Source organism: Neoarius graeffei, chromosome 4 (assembly GCF_027579695.1).
Source record: "Neoarius graeffei isolate fNeoGra1 chromosome 4, fNeoGra1.pri, whole genome shotgun sequence".
Lineage (NCBI taxonomy): Eukaryota > Metazoa > Chordata > Actinopteri > Siluriformes > Ariidae > Neoarius > Neoarius graeffei.
Genome location: NC_083572.1, coordinates 89,824,228 through 89,844,741, shown reverse-complemented (window position 1 = coordinate 89,844,741; position 20,514 = coordinate 89,824,228). Strand labels below are relative to the sequence as shown.

Below are 20,514 nucleotides of genomic sequence, written 5' to 3'. Positions count from 1 at the left end.
AATTTATTATAGTTTCTTGCTCTTCATGCCATTTTTAACAGAGAAACATTTAATTCCATTATTTTTGAAGGCATCATTAGTCTAAAGTTCAAGCACTTTGTCATTGGATAGAACAACAAAATTACTTCTGTGACATTTACACGTGCCTAAGACTTTTGAACAGCACGATACATTTGCTGCTACTGAAGTCGAGAGCTGAAACGTGGACAGGATTTCGATAAAGAGTTCCTCATCTGATCCCTGGCTTTAACCCGGCAGAATTCCAGGATTGTGGGATTTACAAAACCACCCCCGAACCGCACAGTTCAGTGAACTCACAAAACACAGAGCTCAGCAAACAATCACCCAACCTCCCTGCATCGCCACTCGTACACCCGGTCCAAAAGCAAAAGCGGATTAAACTCGCAGGCTCACGTATCAAGTCATCAGTTTATCAGTATATTATGGATGCAATTCTTCATTTTACATCCATCCATGAGACTCGTACTTTATTTAAATGACGCACAGATGTCCCCTCGGTGCTTTGAAGTTGTCTGGCCTTCATTAGGATTGATCAAGACAAGCCTGGGTTGAGCTAAAGTGTCTGCATTTTTGCTCAGTTTCAAATTAAATTTTTTCCAGATTCATCCTAAGTGCAGAAACCCGAACTGTTCAACTACGATTTGTCTTAGATAAGTGTCACGTCTCATTGATTATCCTAGTAGCTCTTCTCTCTCTCTCTCTCTCTCTCACACACACACACACAAAAAAAAACTGACAATGATTCAGTAATTATTAACACAAACTCATTTATAACACCGTCATTCATCGATATAACAAGTTAGCGATTTTTTAAAAATAATTTCCATTATAGGCTATAAACAACCGACCGTGTACAGTCTTAACACGGAGTCTCGCTAATATCCCTGCACTTGTGCTAGCAATCCTGGGATGCACAAGATAAATGCTCGTACTAAGCACATAACAATATCTAATCTACAGATAACACTGACATAAGCTTTAGAAAGTAATAAACCCTCAATCCCACTTCTAAAACTGGTCCGGTGGTTGTGTAACTCAAAACCTGTGATACTCGTGATGGAAATGGATTGCGGTTTTCTTTATGGTGTAATATTACACGGCTTTACGGTTAGTGTCAGACATTTGCTAATTAAATTCTCAGCGATAACCGAGATCCCCGAATGCTCGGGTTCCATATGGTCGATGTGGTCAAGCTCCAGCTTGATGAACCACATGGTGGTTTGTTGAGACGTTACAGGCACACGGAGTAACATTTATTCATTTCAAACCTGTCGAGATTCAATTATTTAATTCATTGAACCGAGAAAACGGCCAACTGCAACCTCAGGATCTGTTCGACTTGTTTTTGCGTCCAGAGTGAACAGGGTTACGTCACGTTTTCAAGCTTTACTTCGACAGACAAGGTGGTGAACTCCACCTCATTTTATAAGGACTGCTGCGAGAAACGTCAGCAAAAACGCCAAAAGGGCCTTCAACTTCATTCAGACGCGGAGTCGCAAATTAGTGCGGGAAGAAAAAAAAAACCCAAGAAAGATGTCGGTGTTCAACATCCAGCGTGAGAAATTTCATCACACATCTTCAAAGTCCATTCCTTACCTGGAGGCCTCGCCGTCTTAGAATACTGGAGTCGTCCATTGTGTGGTCCTCCAGAAACCAGCTTTAGATATGCTTTTTTTTTAAGAAAGACAAATGAGTAGTCAACCCAAGATTCTGGGGTAAAGCCTCTACGCAAAGACCTGGGGCAAGGACGGGCACTTTCAGTTCACCCACTCGAGTGGGAGACAGAAATGTGCCATGAACAGGCAGCCGCAGGGATAAACGAGAGGAGAAAGTTCAGTTCTCACAGACTTGCTCATCAGTTGTCCCTCATACCATAACCATCAGTCAGAATGGCACTAATGTGTCGGACTGATAAACTTAGCAAGTCAAGCAACAGAACAGTTCTTAAACAGCTTTGAGAGTCTTCATGCTTGGGTGCAAGTTTTCAGGAAAAAATAAAAATAAAAAATACACAACACCGTATCTTCTTATCTATTTCAAATCAGGGGCATGTAGATCTTCCAAAAAAAAAAAAAAAAGCTTGTCCGTGGATCTCCAAAGTTCAACACTTGTCCTACGTTGATGATGTTTGCCGTATGATCTCGCCCATTGACTGAAGACCCTCTCTCAATTAATTATTCATCACAGATTAAACACTGTTTTTTTTTTTGGCACTGAGCGCCTCCAGACAAGGACGTGTAGCATCGCACCATCGGCGTTCCTCTGCTAACCTATCTGTGGATTTCCATAAAGACCGATTTCTATGGAAACCTCTGGCTGGCTCTTCACTACCGGTGGGCTTTTAGTGATGAAAATGGCAGCTTCGGGGATAAAAATAGAAGAATGTTAAGGACCTTCTCCTCTTAAGCATTATTTAAAAGACAGCAACCATTTTCGACACAAATACCGTCCTTCACACAAGAACCACTCCCAGTAGAAAGAAAAAAAACCCCACTGATGCTCAAGTCCAGCAGAGGTCTAAGGTTTAAACACCATGAAAGTTCCATCGGGTTTAGTCAGAGAGTTGGATGGTTGGTTCTAAAATATCTGCAAAGACAAACCATCTCCACTCAGCTGATCCGGAAAGACTTGACGGCTGCAGAAGCAGCCTACAAAGCAAAACAACTCCACTCAGTCCGTCATTGCGAGATTCCGATGCTTCAATCAAGACATGGCGTAAAAGAGCTCGCAGCATCCGAAGAACAGATGGGGCGACGGTGCTGGGTTTATTCGCATGCAGTCAGACTTTCCTTGGTTTCCATTTCTCAGTAGCCGTCAATAGTTTTCTTTCGTCAGGCATTCCATCCACCTCGTGAGACGAACTTGCACTTGACAGTAAATGTGTTTGAACTGGAGCGAGAGAATTAAACAAAGTGATCCATGATCAGCAAAAGAAGAGTCGCACTTTTTTTCTATTCGTCTTCGTCATCAGTGCGGCGTTAGTTATGAATGAGCTGCCTGTTCGAGTCGTCGCCACACTTGGCTTATCCTACAGGGCTGCTTCATCCGGTCGACATGCACACGTTTTCCTGCAAATGAAAATGAAACCCAAGTCTGCTTTTTCTGCATTCTCTGTGTTCTTTACATGCCTCTGCCTTCCTCCTCTGCCCATCGCGTAAGAGCATTTGCTGCACAGCACGCTCCGTCTCTCCTGTCAGCCAAGCAACACATCCAACCAACCAATCGGACGCTGGCAAGCTCGTGTGCATTTACATAATATGAATGGGGGAGCTTCGAGGCTCCGCCTGTTCACTCTCCTGCTCTTGCTATTCTAATCTCAACACGGACCCAGATTCAACTCCTAAAGCGCACGGAAACACGACGATGAATAAATTATGCGTTCCCTCAGCCGGGATTAATTATTTAGTCTTAATGCTTGAACAAAACTCGTTCAGGGTTTAACACACCGCCTCTTCATTTGTCTGTTTGCTTAGTACTGCGTACAGTAAAAATATTTTAATAGGACTCTATTGCAAGCCCCCCTCGACCGCCCCCCTTTCCCTCTCTCTCTCTCTCCAGCGCTTTGTTCTGTTCTCTGGAGGAGACAGGGACATGAGACAGATGAAAGAGAAAGATTACCACCTATGCGAGTGCTTTTTCAGAAGTGTCCTTATTACTATCCTGCCTCGCTCTGCTTTTCTCGCTCATCATGATAACTAACACAACCGCAATGACTGTGAGGACAAGAAGAGAAAGAAAACTCTTCATTTTGTGACCCACTTTCAAAATATTTGTACAGGATAAGTGGCCCTGGATAGGATGAGCTTGATGAGCGTTAGCTGCAGGTTCTCGATATTTGCATAAGCCTTGGAACGGGTTCTCATTTGCATATCCAGTATTTCACCTGTAACTGGTTTGTTTTGTGGCTTAGTTTTCTCGTGATGTATCTGTTCTTTGTGTGTTGGTGCAGGAAGAGTTGTGACATTCCTGCTATAGCTTAAAAAAAAAAAAATACCACAACACACACTTGAATGAGCTGGAAGCCTTGGCTTGGTGCTGTACCAACGCTGATCCAGAACCTGCTGTGTCACCCTGAAAAAATGGGTCAAGGTCTAAAACGGTGGCTATTAATACTTGCACCACAGCGAGGATAAATTCTTGAAGCTGACTGGTGAGTAGGTGTGCATTATTTGTGTATAACAGTACGGCTCAGGCAGTAGTTCCGGCTGTATTATGAATAATAGGATAATATTCATGTACTTGTCCTAATACGTTATTGTTTCTACAGTAACAGTTCATACACAGGAACTTGTATGGCAGATGCTTCACATAATGAAATCTAATAATAAACTAATTCAAAAACATGATGTTTAACAAAGTACAACCTATCATCTTTGATACAGTCAAGTTTTTTTTTTGTTAGGAGTCTCACTAAAATAGAGAGAGAGAGAGAGAGAGAGAGAGAGAGAGAGAGAGAGAGAGAGAGAGAGTGCGCGAGAGAGAGAGGAAACGAGAGAAAAAGAGAGGGGGGAACGAGAGAGAGAGAGAAAGAGGGAATATATGTGAGAGAGAACATGAGAGAGAGGGGGGAATGAGAGAACATGAGAGAGAGTGTGCATGCAAGAGAGAACAAGAGAGAAACGAGGGGGGGACGAAAGAGGGAGAGGAAATATGAGCGAGGGAACAAGAGAGAGCGAGAAAGAGAGAGGGGGAATGAGAGAGAGAGAACAAGAGAGAGCGAGAAAGAGAGGGGGAACAAGAGAGAGAGGGGGAATATGAGAGAGCGAGAAAGAAAGGGGGAACAAGAGAGAGAGAACAAGAAAGTGAGAGAGAGAGGGAATATGAGAGAGCGAGAAAGAGAGAGGGAGAACAAGAAAGAGAGAGGGAATATGAGAGAGAGGGAACAAGAGAGAGAGTAAGAGAGAGGGGGAACAAGAGAGAGAATGATAGAGAGAAAGGGGGGAACAGAGAGAAAGGGGGGGAACAAGAGAGAGTGCGAGAGGTGCGAGGGAATGCTGTCTCAGAGATTCCACAACAGTAAATCGAACCTGTGAGGATGTGTAACGTGACGCTCATTAGTAAATTAAACATTGTAATGTTTGGGAATATCCCACTCCTGACCACACTGTTATATGAAAACAATGCACTTTGCTGCATCGCATCCCCTGGTGTGCATTATTTTCAACTTCCAGCATGAGCTGCAGCGCGTTATTTGGTACGGTGATGTAGGGGTTAGCACGGTCACCTCGCAGCAAGACACGGCTGACGGGGGCCTTTCTGTGCGGAGTTTGCATGTTCTCCCTGTGTCTGCGTGGGTTTCCTCCGGGTGCTCCGGTTTCCCCCGCAGTCCAAAGACAGGTTAATATGAGACGGCCTTGGGCTGAAGTGCCCTTCAGCAAGGCATCTAACCCCTAACTGCTCCACAGGCGCTGCAACACCGCTGCCCACTGCTCTGGCTGTGTGTGTGCTTCAGATGGGTTAAATACAGAGGAGGAATTTCACTGTGTGCTCGAGTGTACATGTGACAAATAAAGGCTTCTTCTTCTCAGAATACTTCTGTTCTTCAACTAAAATAATTGGTGTCTGCTTAATTTTGACCCTATAACTATATCACATATTTATTTCATCATCATCACTCTGCGGTACGTGTCTCTTTAAAGAGAAGGATAAGAAGCTTCCTTTATTGGTTGGGCTCCAATTAAGCTGTCAGAGTCTTAAACGAGCCCCTGCTCTCTATGAATAGTCCCGTATCTTATTTTGATAAGAATTCCACTTGTGTGCCTCCTGACGGTTAAACCGCACCATATGTTCTTGAAAACTGCCCTTCCCTCTCAGTGTAATAAAGAGCCCCAGACGTAGCATTTTATCCATCGCACATAGCTAGTTATTTATATCCAGCCAGAGATAAATGTCACTTCAATCCAGTAGAAATCAATCCAAAGGGGGACATGAACGTTATATATCGCTGCTCAGTTAAGCCACTTAAAAGTGGAGGACAGGATTTACAGTCATTATGTCTCTCAACACAAACAGGAAGGAAGCACAGGAATGAGGAAAAGGATAATTAGTGACTACCAAACAACACTTCATATTTCATCCATCAGCCAAACGAGTGCATGTTCAGGTGTTACATGGCTAACTGCCAGGGAAAGGTTTAAAATAAAACGCTGGAGGTCAAGGAAAGAAATTAACCATAATCCGAGAAACTCATCTTCAGCCATCTTTACAGATACACAACGCAAGTCAGATGAAGAGACTCTTAACGTCCTCAATCCTGCTATGAAAAGCTGAATCAAATTACAAACCTGTCCGAGATACAAGACGACGTTCATAAAGACTGACTTTCCTGAATAAATACGTGTTTGATCATTATTATTATTCAAGTTGAATTCTGATTGGTCACAGGTGGTGTTGAATTATTTTCCATCGCAGCAGTTCGGACAATAAAATCAGCTACAAGGCAAATCTCAGGTTTATATTAAAGTGCTCGTGCTCATATGTTAACCTATCGTTTCTATAGCAACAACTGAAACAAGGACTTGTATGACTGACAGTTTACAGAAATGGATTAAAAACGTGCATCATGGTTGATTTGGTGAAGGAGTGAAAGCGGTTAGATTGTGGAAGGAGTTTCCAGCGTCAGTGATTTCTAACAGTACGCTTTCAGGAAAGTGAGGTTTGTCTCTCCAGGTTTCTCTGGAACGTGACAAGCTGCATTTATGCATCTTATTAACTTGGGGAGAGAGAGAGAGAGAGAGAGAGAGAGAGAGAGAGAGAGAGAGGCTGGTGTGAGAACCGCTTACAGCTGCTATAAGTGGGAAACTTATTTCACAGTTTCCACCACATTTAAATGCAACTATAAATAGACCAAAAGATGTATAACAGTTGTCCAGTTATTTAAAAAAAAAACTACGAAAAATTAAAAGTGCTTCAGAAAATTATTGGAAAAATCAATTAACAACAAGTCCGCTACGTTGGGCCACTCCACCACCCCATCATTAATTACTAACTTCTTATTAACTGAGCGCGAAGTCTTTCCAGGAACACATCAGATCGAGGTCTTGACAGTACGGACCAAGGCAAGATCCGTACAAAAAGACCGAGGTGTGAGATTTTTCCCGTAAAGAGGCGTGACACTACTTTCAGTCATGTCATATTTGTAATGTAGTCGAGTCACGCATTCAGAATAAATGGCTCACGGTTTGAAAACTGAATTTCTGTTAGTGGTAACTAAATGCTCTTTGTTGCTCCTTTCTTGAATAACTCTGACTTGTTTGTCGTTTGTGTTTCGGCTGTTTTTGATTACATTTTGATTTCCAATTCATCTTTTTTTGTCGTTTGCAACACTGAAAGCCTACAGGCATGATGGGATAATTCTGCCTGCGAAAGAACCAATCAGAGCACACAATTTTACCAGAAGTTCAGGTGAGTTGGTCAGGTTCAATGCCCGAACTGATAATCATGTCATCGGTTTTTCATTGGCTAAATCAGACACAAGGTACGCCACCAACTCTTGCCGGAGTGGTTGGGGGGTTCGGCACCTTGCTCAAGAGCACTTAAGCCAGTCCTGCTAGTCCAGCAACCTTTTGGTCCCAAAGCTGTTTCTCTAACCATTAGGCCATGGCTTCCCCACAAGTTACCAGAAGTAGCTCATGCCATATAATCATTTCCTATAACAGCACATGCCTATTAAGCATAAGCATAATATTCCTTACTTACGATAAGGTCTTCAATAATTACTATACATCCGGGCCACGTTTTCGATGGAATAAAAACGTGTTCTATTCCCTTCTAGCAGGTTTCATTCATTTGGTTTGATAGCATGCAATATTATCATATCGTTATCCTACGTGTATTATGCCACTCAATCCAATGAAGAATGAGTGTGCAACATTGTTACAATATTGCATGTTGTCAAGACAACACGATGTCACACATCGTAGATGTAAAACTTCCGCGCCAGCGAGCGACTGTGACAATCTGTAAACAAACATGGCCGCTACGTTTGCTTTGTTAAATACGAAAGATTTTGAAAGAATTTTGGCTGCCAAGTTGCGCCGTTGCATGTAGCTGTTAATGTTGATTTTCAAAGTAACTAAGTAAATTACACAGGGAAATTAATACTCAAGTCTGAGTGAAAAATACTGTAGCGAATGTGTGTGAAAGAAGAGTCCGGAGACAGAAATCTTAGTTTATGTTCAACAAAAACGTTAGTCTCGGTAGCACTGGCTTGACTGTGCTAGGGTTGGCCTTCGCTAACACTACTGATGAACGCGACACTGGCTGGAAGGTAACTGGACTGCCGCACTAACAGCACCGAGTCACAGGTAAGCTAGCACTGGCCTTCGAGAACAACAATTATTACAATTGTTAAGCAATTTATTGTTATATAAAAGTACTTTACACATCTTTCAATGAATTTATTTTATAATCATGATTTATTTATTTAACATGTATTTATCAAAAGTGAGGTGATGTTGGGTGCGGGAGGTTTTTGCATGACCCAATAAAAATAACTTCAAAAAAGTAATATATGAGTAAAAGTTCACCAAATGCAACATCAGGAAAGTAGAAATTTTGAAAACACTTTCACAGTCATAGCCCGACTGTATGTATAACAAAAATACTGGCTGGGCTTTTTTTCGTGGTAGATCAGATATATTCCATGCAGCTACTTGTCTTCGACTCGTTCAGTATCATGCTAGCTGAATGGAATATATCTACCACGAAAAAACACCAGCCAATATTATTTAATATTTTTTTTGCGGTCTGGTTTCCATCAAATCGTGCGCTTTGATTGGCTCGTGAGTGGTCCGGAATCCTGTGATCCAGACCCCGGTTACGGACCTTTGGCGACTCGCTCGTTCACAACAACAAACATGGTAGCAATTTCTCAGAATAATAGCATTAATTTTACAGCATGGATAGCAATAACGACAGTGTTGACAGCAAAAGTGAGTTTTACTACCCTGATGAAGATAAAATAAAAGAAAACATTTCGGGAGAAAGCCGAAAACCTGTAACTGTTGCTAACGCCGAGCAAATCCAGCAGTTTATTGAGGAGCAAAGGGCAGAAAATACAACAAAAAAAGACGACCTACGACCTCAATGTCTTTGGGAAGTTCTGTGGAAACCTAAACGAAGGTCGAAAGGTGGAAGACGTACCTGGCAAAGAACTAAACATGTTGCGGTGCAAGTTTTTCTTGTCCGCAACAAAGAAAAATGGCCATGTGTACGAGCCGTCCTCGCTCACGTCTTTCCAGAGAAGGATCCAGCGCTATCTGAAATATGGTTTCCCTTTCGGGCGCTCTCATTTTCTCTTAGAATTTGGTAAAGAGAAAAATTAATATATTATTTACCAGCTTAAGGTCGGTCCGTATCGTGAAATACCGTGACCGAGGTCTTGAGAATACTGATCGAGGCCTCTGGGCCGAGGTCAGTATTTTCAAGGCTGAGGTCATGGTATTTCACGATACAGACCGACCTTAAGCTGGTAAATAATATATATATAAAACACATTCCCAAAAATAAACACCATAATCTTTCTAATGTACAAAACGGCTTCAACCCATTTATTAAGAAAACCATGAGCTGTTTTGAGGTTGGTAATGAAGGTGGTAAAAACAGATAAATTGTGACAGGATAACTGACTGCAAAAAATCTGGTTTAGCATTACAAAGTTGTGACCGACCCCACAAACATTTTCCCGAGAGAGAGAGAGAGACTGAAAATTAATTAGATACTCCCTCTGGCAAGAAAACATGTCTCTAAAGAACAAGCTACTCCCTTCTGTCACACAGCGATCACTAGTAAATTGCGTCTGCCTCGAGCTATCTATAAATTAGTCATGAAAACAGACTGGTGTGCAAATATTCAATGCAAAGGTGACGAAAAAAATCACCATTTTAAATCGTGCTCATTTACAAACAGGAACCCTAACACACAAACCTCATCAATAAATACAACAAATTTGTACAGTATTCGTGACCATGATAATGGATAATATGGTTCTCCATTCCCACAATCATGATCAGTGCTCTCCAGCTGGTTTCAGAAGTACTGGCACCCCTGATAAAGATGAATGAAAATGCCTTTGTGGTTAACTAGTTAAAGTGTGACGGATTTAAATAGTCACAGTATATCAACCGAGTCAAAATATCATGGTATCTCTCTCACACGCATATATATACACATACATACACACAGTGCTCAGCATAAATGAGTACACTCCCTTTGAAAAGTAACATTTTAAACAATATCTCAATGAACACAAACAATTTCCAAAATGTTGACAAGACAAAGTTTAATATAACATCTGTTTAACTTATAACGGGAACGTAAGGTTAATAATATAAACTTAGATTACACATTTTTCAGTTTTACTCAAATTAGGGTGGTGCAAAAATGAGTACACCCCACAACAAAAACTACTGCATCTAGTACTTTGTATGCTCTCTATGATTTTTAATGACAGCACCAAGTCTTCTAGGCATGGAATGAACAAGTTGGCGACATTTTGTAACATCAATCTTTTTTCATTCTTCAACAATGACCTCTTTTAGTGACTGGATGCTGGATGGAGAGTGATGCTCAACTTGTCTCTTCAGAATTCCCCCCAAAAAATAATTTCTTTCCACCACAAAGGTGAAGGCTACAAGATGATCAGCAAAGCTTTACTTATCAGTCAGAATACTGTCGCAAAAGTGATCAAAAATTTAAGAAAGATGGAACTGCAACCATCTCACAGAGACGTCCAGGTCGTCCACGGAAGTTAACACCTCGACAGGAGCGTCTTCTGATGAGAAGGGTTGAAGAAAATCGGCGTGCAAGTTCACTGAAGTTATCTAAAGTAGAAGAAAGCCAAACTGGGATGACTATTTCCTGTGACATAATACGGCGTACACTGCAGAGGAATGGCATGCATGGATGCCGTCCACAAAAGAAGCCTCTCCTAAAGCCCAGACACAAAAAAGCCCGCCTAGAGTTTGCCAGGGCCCGTGCTGACAAAGATGAAGACTACTGGGACTCTATACTCTGGAGTGATGAGACCAAGATAAATGTTTTTGGAACTGATGGCTTCAAAACTGTATGGCGTCGCAAAGGTGAGGAATACAAAGAAAAATGCATGGTGCCTACAGTGAAACATGGTGGTGGCAGTGTCCTTATGTGGGGCTGCATGAGTGCTGCTGGTGTCGGGGAGCTGCATTTCATTGATGGCATCATGAATTCACAGACGTATTGCTCTATACTGAAAGAGAAGATGCTACCATCACTCCGTGCCCTTGGTCGTCGTGCACTTTTCCAACATGACTAAACACACATCTAAGGCCACTGTTGGATTTCTGAAGAAGAACAGGGTGAAAGTGATTCAGTGGCCAAGTGTGTCTCCTGATCTGAACCCAATCGAACACCTACGGGGAATTCTGAAGATACAAGTTGAGCATCACTCTCCATCCAGCATCCAGTCACTAAAAGAGGTCATTGTTGAAGAATAGAAAAAGACTGATGTTGCAAAATGTCGCCAACTTGTTCATTCCATGCCTAGAAGACTTGGTGCTGTCATTACAAATCATGGAGACCATACAAAGTACTAGATGTAGTAGTTTTTGTTGTGGGATGTACTCATTTTTGCACCACCCCAATTTGAGTAAAACTGAAAAATGTGTAATCTAAGTTTATATTATTAACCTTACTTTCCCATTATAAGTTAAACAGATGTTATATTAAACTTTGTCTTGTCAAGCGGGTGTACTCATTTACGCTGAGCACTGTGTGTGTGTACATATTTTATGTGTATATATATATATATATATATATATATATATATATATATATATGTGTGTGTGTGTGTGTGTGTGTGTGTGTGTGTGTATATATATATATATATATATATATATATATATATATATATATATATATATATAAAGTTGTGTGTGTGTGTATATATATATATATATATATAGATCAAATCCCCTAATAACTATTATTCTGCTGGAGGATTTCTGGATATAAGTAATATTGCCGGAGGACGGCGAGAGTAGTTATAGCAGTTTCTGTATAAATCAGAGTGATGGAAGTGACATGATGGCTGCACTAAAATTCCCCATGCACTACACACACCTTATTTTCACTCTCAGCTTTATTATAAGTGATTGCTAATAGTGTGTGTGGTCATGCAAGTTGTGATTATCAATTAGTACGTCACATGACCAACTGCATCTAGGTGATAGTCTACGGAAAGCATAAACTTGTCTGTGATGTTCGAGGAGCACAATAATTTAATCTCAGTGCCCTGAAAGAGTTTTAAACTCGGCCAGCACAGACGAGAGAAATGAGAGCTTCCTGGAATATATCTCCGTGAAGAAAAAGCATAAAATCTCTTTTCCCAAAGGACATGGAAGAATCTTGAAGAAAAGATATTTGAGAACGATAATTCAATTCTCTTTCATCGCCAGTGTTCATCACTGTGTCGTGATTACACACAGATAATGGCTGTGTGGAGAAGCAGCATGAAACCGTGACACAAGCAACCCACAAAAAAATATATAAATAAATGGATATGAGAGAACTCGAACCTTTAACTGAATTAAATCTATGATAAGAAACTGTTTTAAAAGCCTCCTCAAAAACATGATTTAAAACAAAAGTTGTGTCAAATATTGGCACCCCGACACATTTATTTAGTGTTCTAATACCCATCAGGTTCCTCTACTCTTGTGGACTCGTCCTCATTGAGAATTGGTTGCATATTTTTAGACTGTCTTTAAACATTTTATCAAGTTACCACAAAGACTTGTTTCATGACCATTTTTACCCATTGCCAAGTGTACGAATAATTCTGGACCTGACTGTATATTAAAAGGCATGTTCACTTTATTAACCTGCAATGCAGTCAGTCATCGAGCGTACATGACTGATGAGCCGAGTCCAGTCTCAAGTCCCCAGTGTTGAAGTCCAAGTCAAGTCCAAGTCATTCAAAAAAAAAAAAAAAATCAATTTGAGTCCACTATTGATCCGAGTCGAGTCCAACCGCACCATTTGACGGTGGCTGTTTCAGCACCGTTAACATGAGTTTGTTCCTGAACTTGACATATGAACAGGTGAACGTGCTTCTCTTTATCAGGGAGTGTGAAGTATTCTGTCAGAGATGGTTGGGAGACGGATGGAAGTGCAGAAGGTGTGTTTATTAATACAAGTGAAGACGGTAAACAATCCAGAACAGCAGGCAAAATCATAAAACCATGAAACAGGCGATAGGTCGAGCGAGGCCCAAACAGGCCATCATAGACTCGGCAGAATCAAAGACAAGAAACAGGAAATCAGGGATCAGGAAACCAAACAAGGAAATAAGGCTCGGTAATGTGTCAGCAACACAACTCAATACTTCGCAAAGTAAGTGTGTTTTCAGTTTTTATATCTGCACACCGATTGTGCCTTAATCCTGTGCAGGTGTGAGTCGTTTACGGTGTGCCTGCGCTGTCCGGAGCGCGCCCAAAAGTCGATTTGATGCACGCACCAAGGCGTGCAGGTCCGAAACGCTTGCACAAAATTTAATGTAAATATAAATATCTTATGCCAAATTATTACGGCATGTTACCAAAAAAAAAATAAAGAAAAAACCTGAGTCCTTGTGTCCAAGTTACAAGTCCAAATGCAGTTAATGCACGAGTCCAAGTCCGAGTCATCAGTGCTCAAGTCCAAGTCAAGTCACAAGTCCTTAAAATTAGGGCACGAGTCAGACTCAAGTACGACAAGCCTGATCCATTTTATATACATTACACACACACACACACACACACACACACACACACACACACACAGGCATGCAAAAGTTTGGGCACCCTTACTGAAAATGTCTGTTAGTGTGAATAGTTAAGTGAGCAGAAGATGAACTGATCACCAAAAGGCAAAAAGGTAAAGACGAGACATTTGTTTTCAGCGTTTTCTGCAAGATCTGTGTATTATTTTTGTTTTGTACAATTGGAGAGTGAAAAAAGAAAAGGAAAGTTTGGGCACCCCAATACATTTGAGTTCTCAGGTAACTTTTACCAAGGTTCCAGACCTTAATGAGCTTATTGAGCTGTGGCTTGTTCAAATTCTTCGTTAGGAAAGGTCAGATGATGCAGATTTCAAAGCTGTATAAATTCTCTGACTCCTCAAACTTGTCCCTAAAATCAACAGCCATGGGCTCCTCTAAGCAACTCCCTCGCATTCTGAATAATAAAATAATTGATGCTCACAAAGCAGGAGAAGGCTACAAGAATGTAGCAAAGTGTTTTCAGGTAGCCGTTTCCTCAGATCGTAATGTTATTAAGAAATGGCAGTTAACAGAAATAGTGGAGATCAAGGTGAGGTCTGGAAGATGAAGAAAACTTTCTGAAAGAACTGCTCGTTGGATTGCTAGAAAGGCAAATAAAAACCCCCATTTGACTGCAAAAGACCTTCAGAAGGATTTAGCAGACCCTGGAGTGGTGGTGCACTGTTCTACTATGCAGCGACACCTGAACAAATATGACCTTCATGGGAGAGTCATCAGAAGAAAACCGTTCCTGCGTCCGAGCCACAAAATTCAGCGTCTGAAGTTTGCAAATGAACAGCTAAATAAGCCTGGTGCATTTTGGAAACAAGTCCTGTGGACTGATGAAATCAAAATAGAACTTTCTGGCCACAATGTGCAAAGGTATGTTTGGAGAAAAAAGGGTGGCAAATTCCAGGAAAAGAACACCTCTCCAACTCTGAAGCATGGGTGTGGATCGATCATGCTTTGGGGTTGTGTTGCAGCCAGCGGCACAGGGCACATTTCATTGGTCGAGGGAAGCGTGGATTCGAATAAATACCAGCAAACTCTGGAAGCAAACATCACACCATGTGTAAAAAAAAGTTGAAGTTAAAAAGAGGACGGGTCCTACAATAAGACGATGATCCAAAACACACCTCAAAATCTACAATGGAATACCTCAAGAGGCACAAGCTGAAGGTTTTGCCCGGGCCCTCACAGTCCCCTGACCTAAACATCATTGAAAATCTGTGGATAGATCTCAAAAGAGCAGCGAATGCAAGACAGCCCAGGAAACTTGCAGAACTGGAAGCCTTTTGCAAGGACGAATGTGTGAAAATCCCCCAGGTAAGAACTGAAAGATTATTAGCCGGCTACAAAAAGTGTTTACAAGCTGTGATACTTGCCAAAGGGGGTGTTACTAAGTACTGACCATGCAGGGTGCCCAAATTTTTGCTTCGGGCCCTTTTCCTTTTTTGTCATTTTGAAAATGTAAAAGATGAAAATAAAAAATTGTTTTTGCTTAAAATATAAAGGGAATGAGTCATCTTTAACTTTATGCCTTTTGGAGATCATTTCATCTTCAACTTGCTTAACTGTTCACAGTAACAGTAATTTTAGCCAGGGGTGCCCAAACTTTTGCATACCACCGTATATAGATAGATAGATCCTGAGTGACCCCTGCTTTGTTTACCATGCCTTGATTCCCAAAACAGAAGCTGTGATGCAGCATCGTTCTTACTCCTGTGAACATGGCCGCAAAATAGTCTGCGTTCTCGAAGGGTTGCTTTGTTAGGTGGTCTCGCTAAGTGGCGTCTAAGGCTGGGCAGACACTGTGCGATTTTTGCCCCGATTTTGACACGATTTTCACTCGTGCGACTATTTTGGAGATCAGGCCGATTTTTGGCTCAATCGTGCGTCTCGGATCGTGTAGTATACATGGAGTAACGACAAGCGATTAACACCTCACGACCTCCTCCCGATCGATCGGATGAAAATCAAACATGTTTGAAATCCTGGTTGCCCCTCGTGAGCCTATCGCACTGTTGAAGCAGTGTCACGAGCCGATTTACCTCAACCTGTCACACTGCACATGCGCGAACACAGATACGGAAGAGAAGAAAAACACTGAGCAGCACTTCCGGTCTCCTCCTCTTCTTCACGTAGATGGGATTTATGGCTCTTTGATGGGATCCGCATCTTTGTGATCCATTCTTTGAAAAGAGCCGTTCAAAAGACTGGCTCATTTGGCTCTTTTTTTAAAATATTTATTCAGTTTTAAGAAGACAGTGTCTAAAGAAGCCAGATCCCTCTGCTTAGACAGTGACATCAATATTTCTGGACATACCTTTTATATAAAGCAACCTAGACTTACATTATTGTATTAACCCCTAAACGCTTATAAATAACCATTAAAAAACAATGAGGGCTTCAATGAATGTCCATGCAGAACGGCTTTTCTGTAAAAAAAAAAAAAAACCCACTCAAGAACATAGTTATCAAGAACGCAAGAATATTTTATAGAAAAACACTTGTTTTACAAAAATATTTAAGTCTGAGATACAAAACAGATAAATAAAATACACAAAAATGGAACAAACAAAATGACGATAGAATAAATTAAATGAACGTCCGTGCAAAGTAGTTTTCCCACAATATTATCATTAATATCACACAACATTATAAACTATCTGAAACACAGTACAGAAAAAGAACGACAGAAAGAACGGCTCCCCCAGCTCGAGACTCGGTTCTCATCGTTCATGCCTAGGAGCCGTTCAAAAGAATCGGTTCGTTCGCGAATGTCACAACACTATATCACGTTGCAGTTCCGGATACAAGAATCTGGAAGTATGGAAGTACAGTGTGAGCAGTCAGATCGCATCCGAGCATCGGATCGTATAGTGTGAGAACAGGAATCGTAAGCTGCGTGCTGTTTACCCCTGCGATTCACTCGTACAGTGTGAGCAGCAGCTAAATACCGCGACTGAAAAAAAAAATCGCACAGTATCTGCCCAGCCTGATGCGACACGAAGTACTCGGGTACAGCAACCATCCAGTTGTTTCTCCAATTTCTTTATTCAAGTTCAACTTTCTGCTCCGTATAATAAGACACTTTCCACTGTGATGCAATATAACTGCAATACACTATTTTTTCCATAACTTCCAGCTCTGTAATTTCTACTACAAGGATGAATGGAAATTAATCTCTGCACAGACACACTGATGAAAAGAAGTAAAAATAAAAATAAATAAATAAAAAAAATCACACCACTGGAGCTCAGAGTCAACAACTCGCACAAGCGCCACTACATTGCACATCTAATGTACCGCGCCATTACTAAGAGCACGTGTTACGTAAACAGCTCTGCGTCCGACACTCTTCCTTAACCAGGATAATGTTAAATAAAGCATCAGTAGCGTTAAACTCACAGTGAGTAATGCTGTGTTTAATGGAATGCTAATAAAAACACTGATGGTATGGATCTACAAAAACAAACAGAAACGACAGCCCAAATGTATTTTAAATATCAGTTTATTTCTCAGTTTAGAATTTATTTATCGGTTGAATTGGAGCGCCTGTTTAAATACGGTTGATAAATGAATAAATAAATAGACAGCTAAACAGGAAGCACTGTCTGAACATGCAGTTGTTTATATACACAACTAGAATCCTGTTTACACGTGTTCGTAAGGTTTTGATTTGAACTTTTGCATAAAAAAAATGGTCGTCTGCGTGTTGGGAGAATGTGATCTGCACACCCAGCTTTAGTCCTGTACATGACCACATGCATGATGTGCATCTGTGACCTGGTCCACTTATCATCATGATTATTCTTTTTTTATAATAATCACAGGACATTTGGAGGCTGCTTGAGTGGAATATCCGGAGGAACTGAAGGTAGGAGGAGTTCTCAGAACAAAAGACGCAGTGTTTAGGAATTCTGTTTGGAAGCTCGCACCCACTCCAGCATACAAACCCAAACCGCTGAGACTTTCTTGCTCAAAAAAAGTCTTTAATTTGAAGTATATCGTTGGTTTAATATGAGAAGAATAATTAATAATATAACAACCGAGTATTAAAATACAAAAAAAAAAAAAAATTACTTTCAGTCAGTAGAAAGCCAAATCAGTGTTTCAGCTCGCTTTCCAAGAGGGCAGGGTGCCAAGCATTATCACGGGCAATTTTTCATGCATCACGACAGACAAAAAAAAAAAATTTTTTAAATCCATCATGCAAAATTAACCATGCAAGGCAGATTCTTCTTCTTCTTTCAGCTGCTCCTGTTAGGGGTCGCCCCTCCATATCTTTTTCTGTCACACCAACCGCTCTCATGTCCTCCTTCACCACATCCATTAATCTCATCTTTGCTCTTCCTCTTTTCCTTCTACCTGGCAACTCCATCTCCAGCACTCTTTTCCTCTGTACGAGTCCAAGCCATCTCAATCTCGCCTCTCTCGCTTTATCTCCAAGCCGTCCGACATGTCCTGTCCCTCTAATATTCTCATTTCTAATCCTGTCAAACTTTATTAATCTCAGCATCTTCAGCTCGGCTACCTCCAGTCCGGTGCCACTGTCTCCAAACCATAAAACATGGCTGCTAACGTCTTGTACACTTTTCCTGGCAACCTTCTGTCACAAATCACTCCGGATTACTTTTGTAAAATAAAGTAAGCAAACCTGAACCTTCTTAGATGACCAGTTTAATACAATGCTTCATAATGCCACTTCCACGCACGTCGTCCACGTGTGTTTGCCCTCCCAACGAGCAGCGTGTGCCACAAGGACTAATTACTATACGCCTGTTCCTGATCAGAGCACCATCACAGCAAGCGCATACAAGAACTCCAAAGACTAAGAACAAAGCTAATAAATTTAGCTTTGATCACATGTCTATATTTTGCACAAATCACTGATAACATGGTGCACTGGTGGTGTTAGTTTTAATTAATATTAACGCAAAAACATTAGAGAATATAGATCTGTAAATTAATCGCCACCTAAAATGAGATCATGGGCCACTGTAACGATCTCACAATTAGATTTATTGCTGCATTATAATATTAATGGGCAGACCCAACAGTGAGGCCTATTTAAAATTAAAAATTAAATGGGTACAATCCAATTATAATTAGCCTTGACTGGGTCTGTTATTTAATACTCAATAATATTAACAACTAAAAGCGTTAATTGATCATTAATATTAGTCTGGGATATTATTAGATCTAGTTTAACATGTTAATATTAACATTTCTGACTAGAGAATCTATAGATCTACAGTACTGTGCAAAAGTCTTAGGCAATGGCTTAAAAAAAATAATGAAATTAATTGTTAGATACTATAAACAGCAGTAACCCAATGAATAAACACGAAGATAGAGTCATCTATATCCCCCGCCCGATATACTAACTATATACCAAGTTTCAAGATATTATGCGTCACATTTTTCAAGTTCTGCTGGAGGAAACCAACCCGACCTCTTTACACTGACCTCAGCAGCCCATGGCAGAATAAACCCACCGGACCTTTGGTCCACGTGAGCTAAAAATTACAATTTCTCACATCTCAGTATCAAAAGGCACATATACGTTACTTAATTAACACGTATACCAACTTTCAAGACGACACCACTCAGACTTTTCAAGTTCTGCTCCGGAAACAAAACCGACCCTGAAGACTAACCTGAGAGACTAAGTCTGAAATTGTTTCCATGGAAACATGAAAAATTAAAAATCTCTCAAATTTCTCATTCTGAAAGGCACATCTACATCACCTCGTTAACACGTACACCAAGTTTCAAATCTGTATCATGAATAGTTTTGGATATATGCTCCGGAAACGAACATTGCTCGAAGAAACAAAGTCAAAATCTATTTTTTATGTAAAAATTTCAATACTTTCTTTCAAAAAAGCCAAAATAGCAAAAGGCAGCAGTTCAGTAGTTTTAAAGATATGGCCTGGAAATGAAAACGTGACCGAATGGACGGACAGAACCTGTTTCTAGATTCCCCACCAAACTTCGTTTGGGCGGGGGATAATGAAACAAAGTCAATATTTGGTGTGAGACGACCCTTTGCTTTTTTTTAATTATTATTTAAATAAATAAATAAATAAAAGTGGTCGTCTCAGGTACAATGAGTGCAGTTTGATAAGGAAATGAGCTGTAGGTTTTACTGAGCATCTTACAGAACCAGCCACAGTTCTTCTGGACACTTTGACTGTCACACTTGCTTCTTAATTTTGCACCAAAACCCAGCAGCCTTCATTATTGGTGCGTTCATGTGCTATGGGAATTATGGTAAATACCAAACGCCGACATGGAAAGCACACATGAACGCCCCCTCTTGTGGTATTTTCCACTGGGCAACTCGTAGAAAATTTTGATACACGAGTTGCTGAGATCAGATGAACTTTAACCTTTTCAACATGGCGGCGAGCGGTACAAGACTAGCTTATGAACCAAGAAAGAAGTGGTTTTCACCTATGGAAAGCTGACTCTCACCTTTTAAACGAGTCATGTTATGTATATTATATTATTATAATATGTATATTATAGCCTAATACAAAATATTCTGTGGCTGTCCAAAGAACGCCAACAATGATCTAGATACTGGCTACTCTCATTGTGGCTACAGCCAAATTTCCAAAAACTGCGTGGCATTCAATGTGTTAAGAAAATCTCTACTTGTCATGGTCAGGAAATATTCAGCATTATTTACTTTTTGACTTTTGATA

The 20,514-nt window shown here is 40.7% G+C and overlaps 1 protein-coding gene across 12 annotated transcripts in view; it reads right to left on the bottom strand.

Annotated features, from left to right (window-relative positions):
- Positions 1 to 20,514, bottom strand: part of mast2 (microtubule associated serine/threonine kinase 2) — a 391,407-nt gene that overhangs the window by 201,259 nt on the left and 169,634 nt on the right. The window contains exon 1 of one of the 12 annotated variants that reach the window (XM_060919990.1): positions 1,618 to 3,166. The exons of the other annotated variants lie outside the window; for them this stretch is intronic. Coding sequence (XP_060775973.1) covers positions 1,618 to 1,656 — 39 coding nt within the window. The 5' untranslated portion in view covers positions 1,657 to 3,166. Of the gene's footprint in view, positions 1 to 1,617; positions 3,167 to 20,514 lie in introns of those variants that run through there. 12 annotated transcript variants of the gene reach the window in all.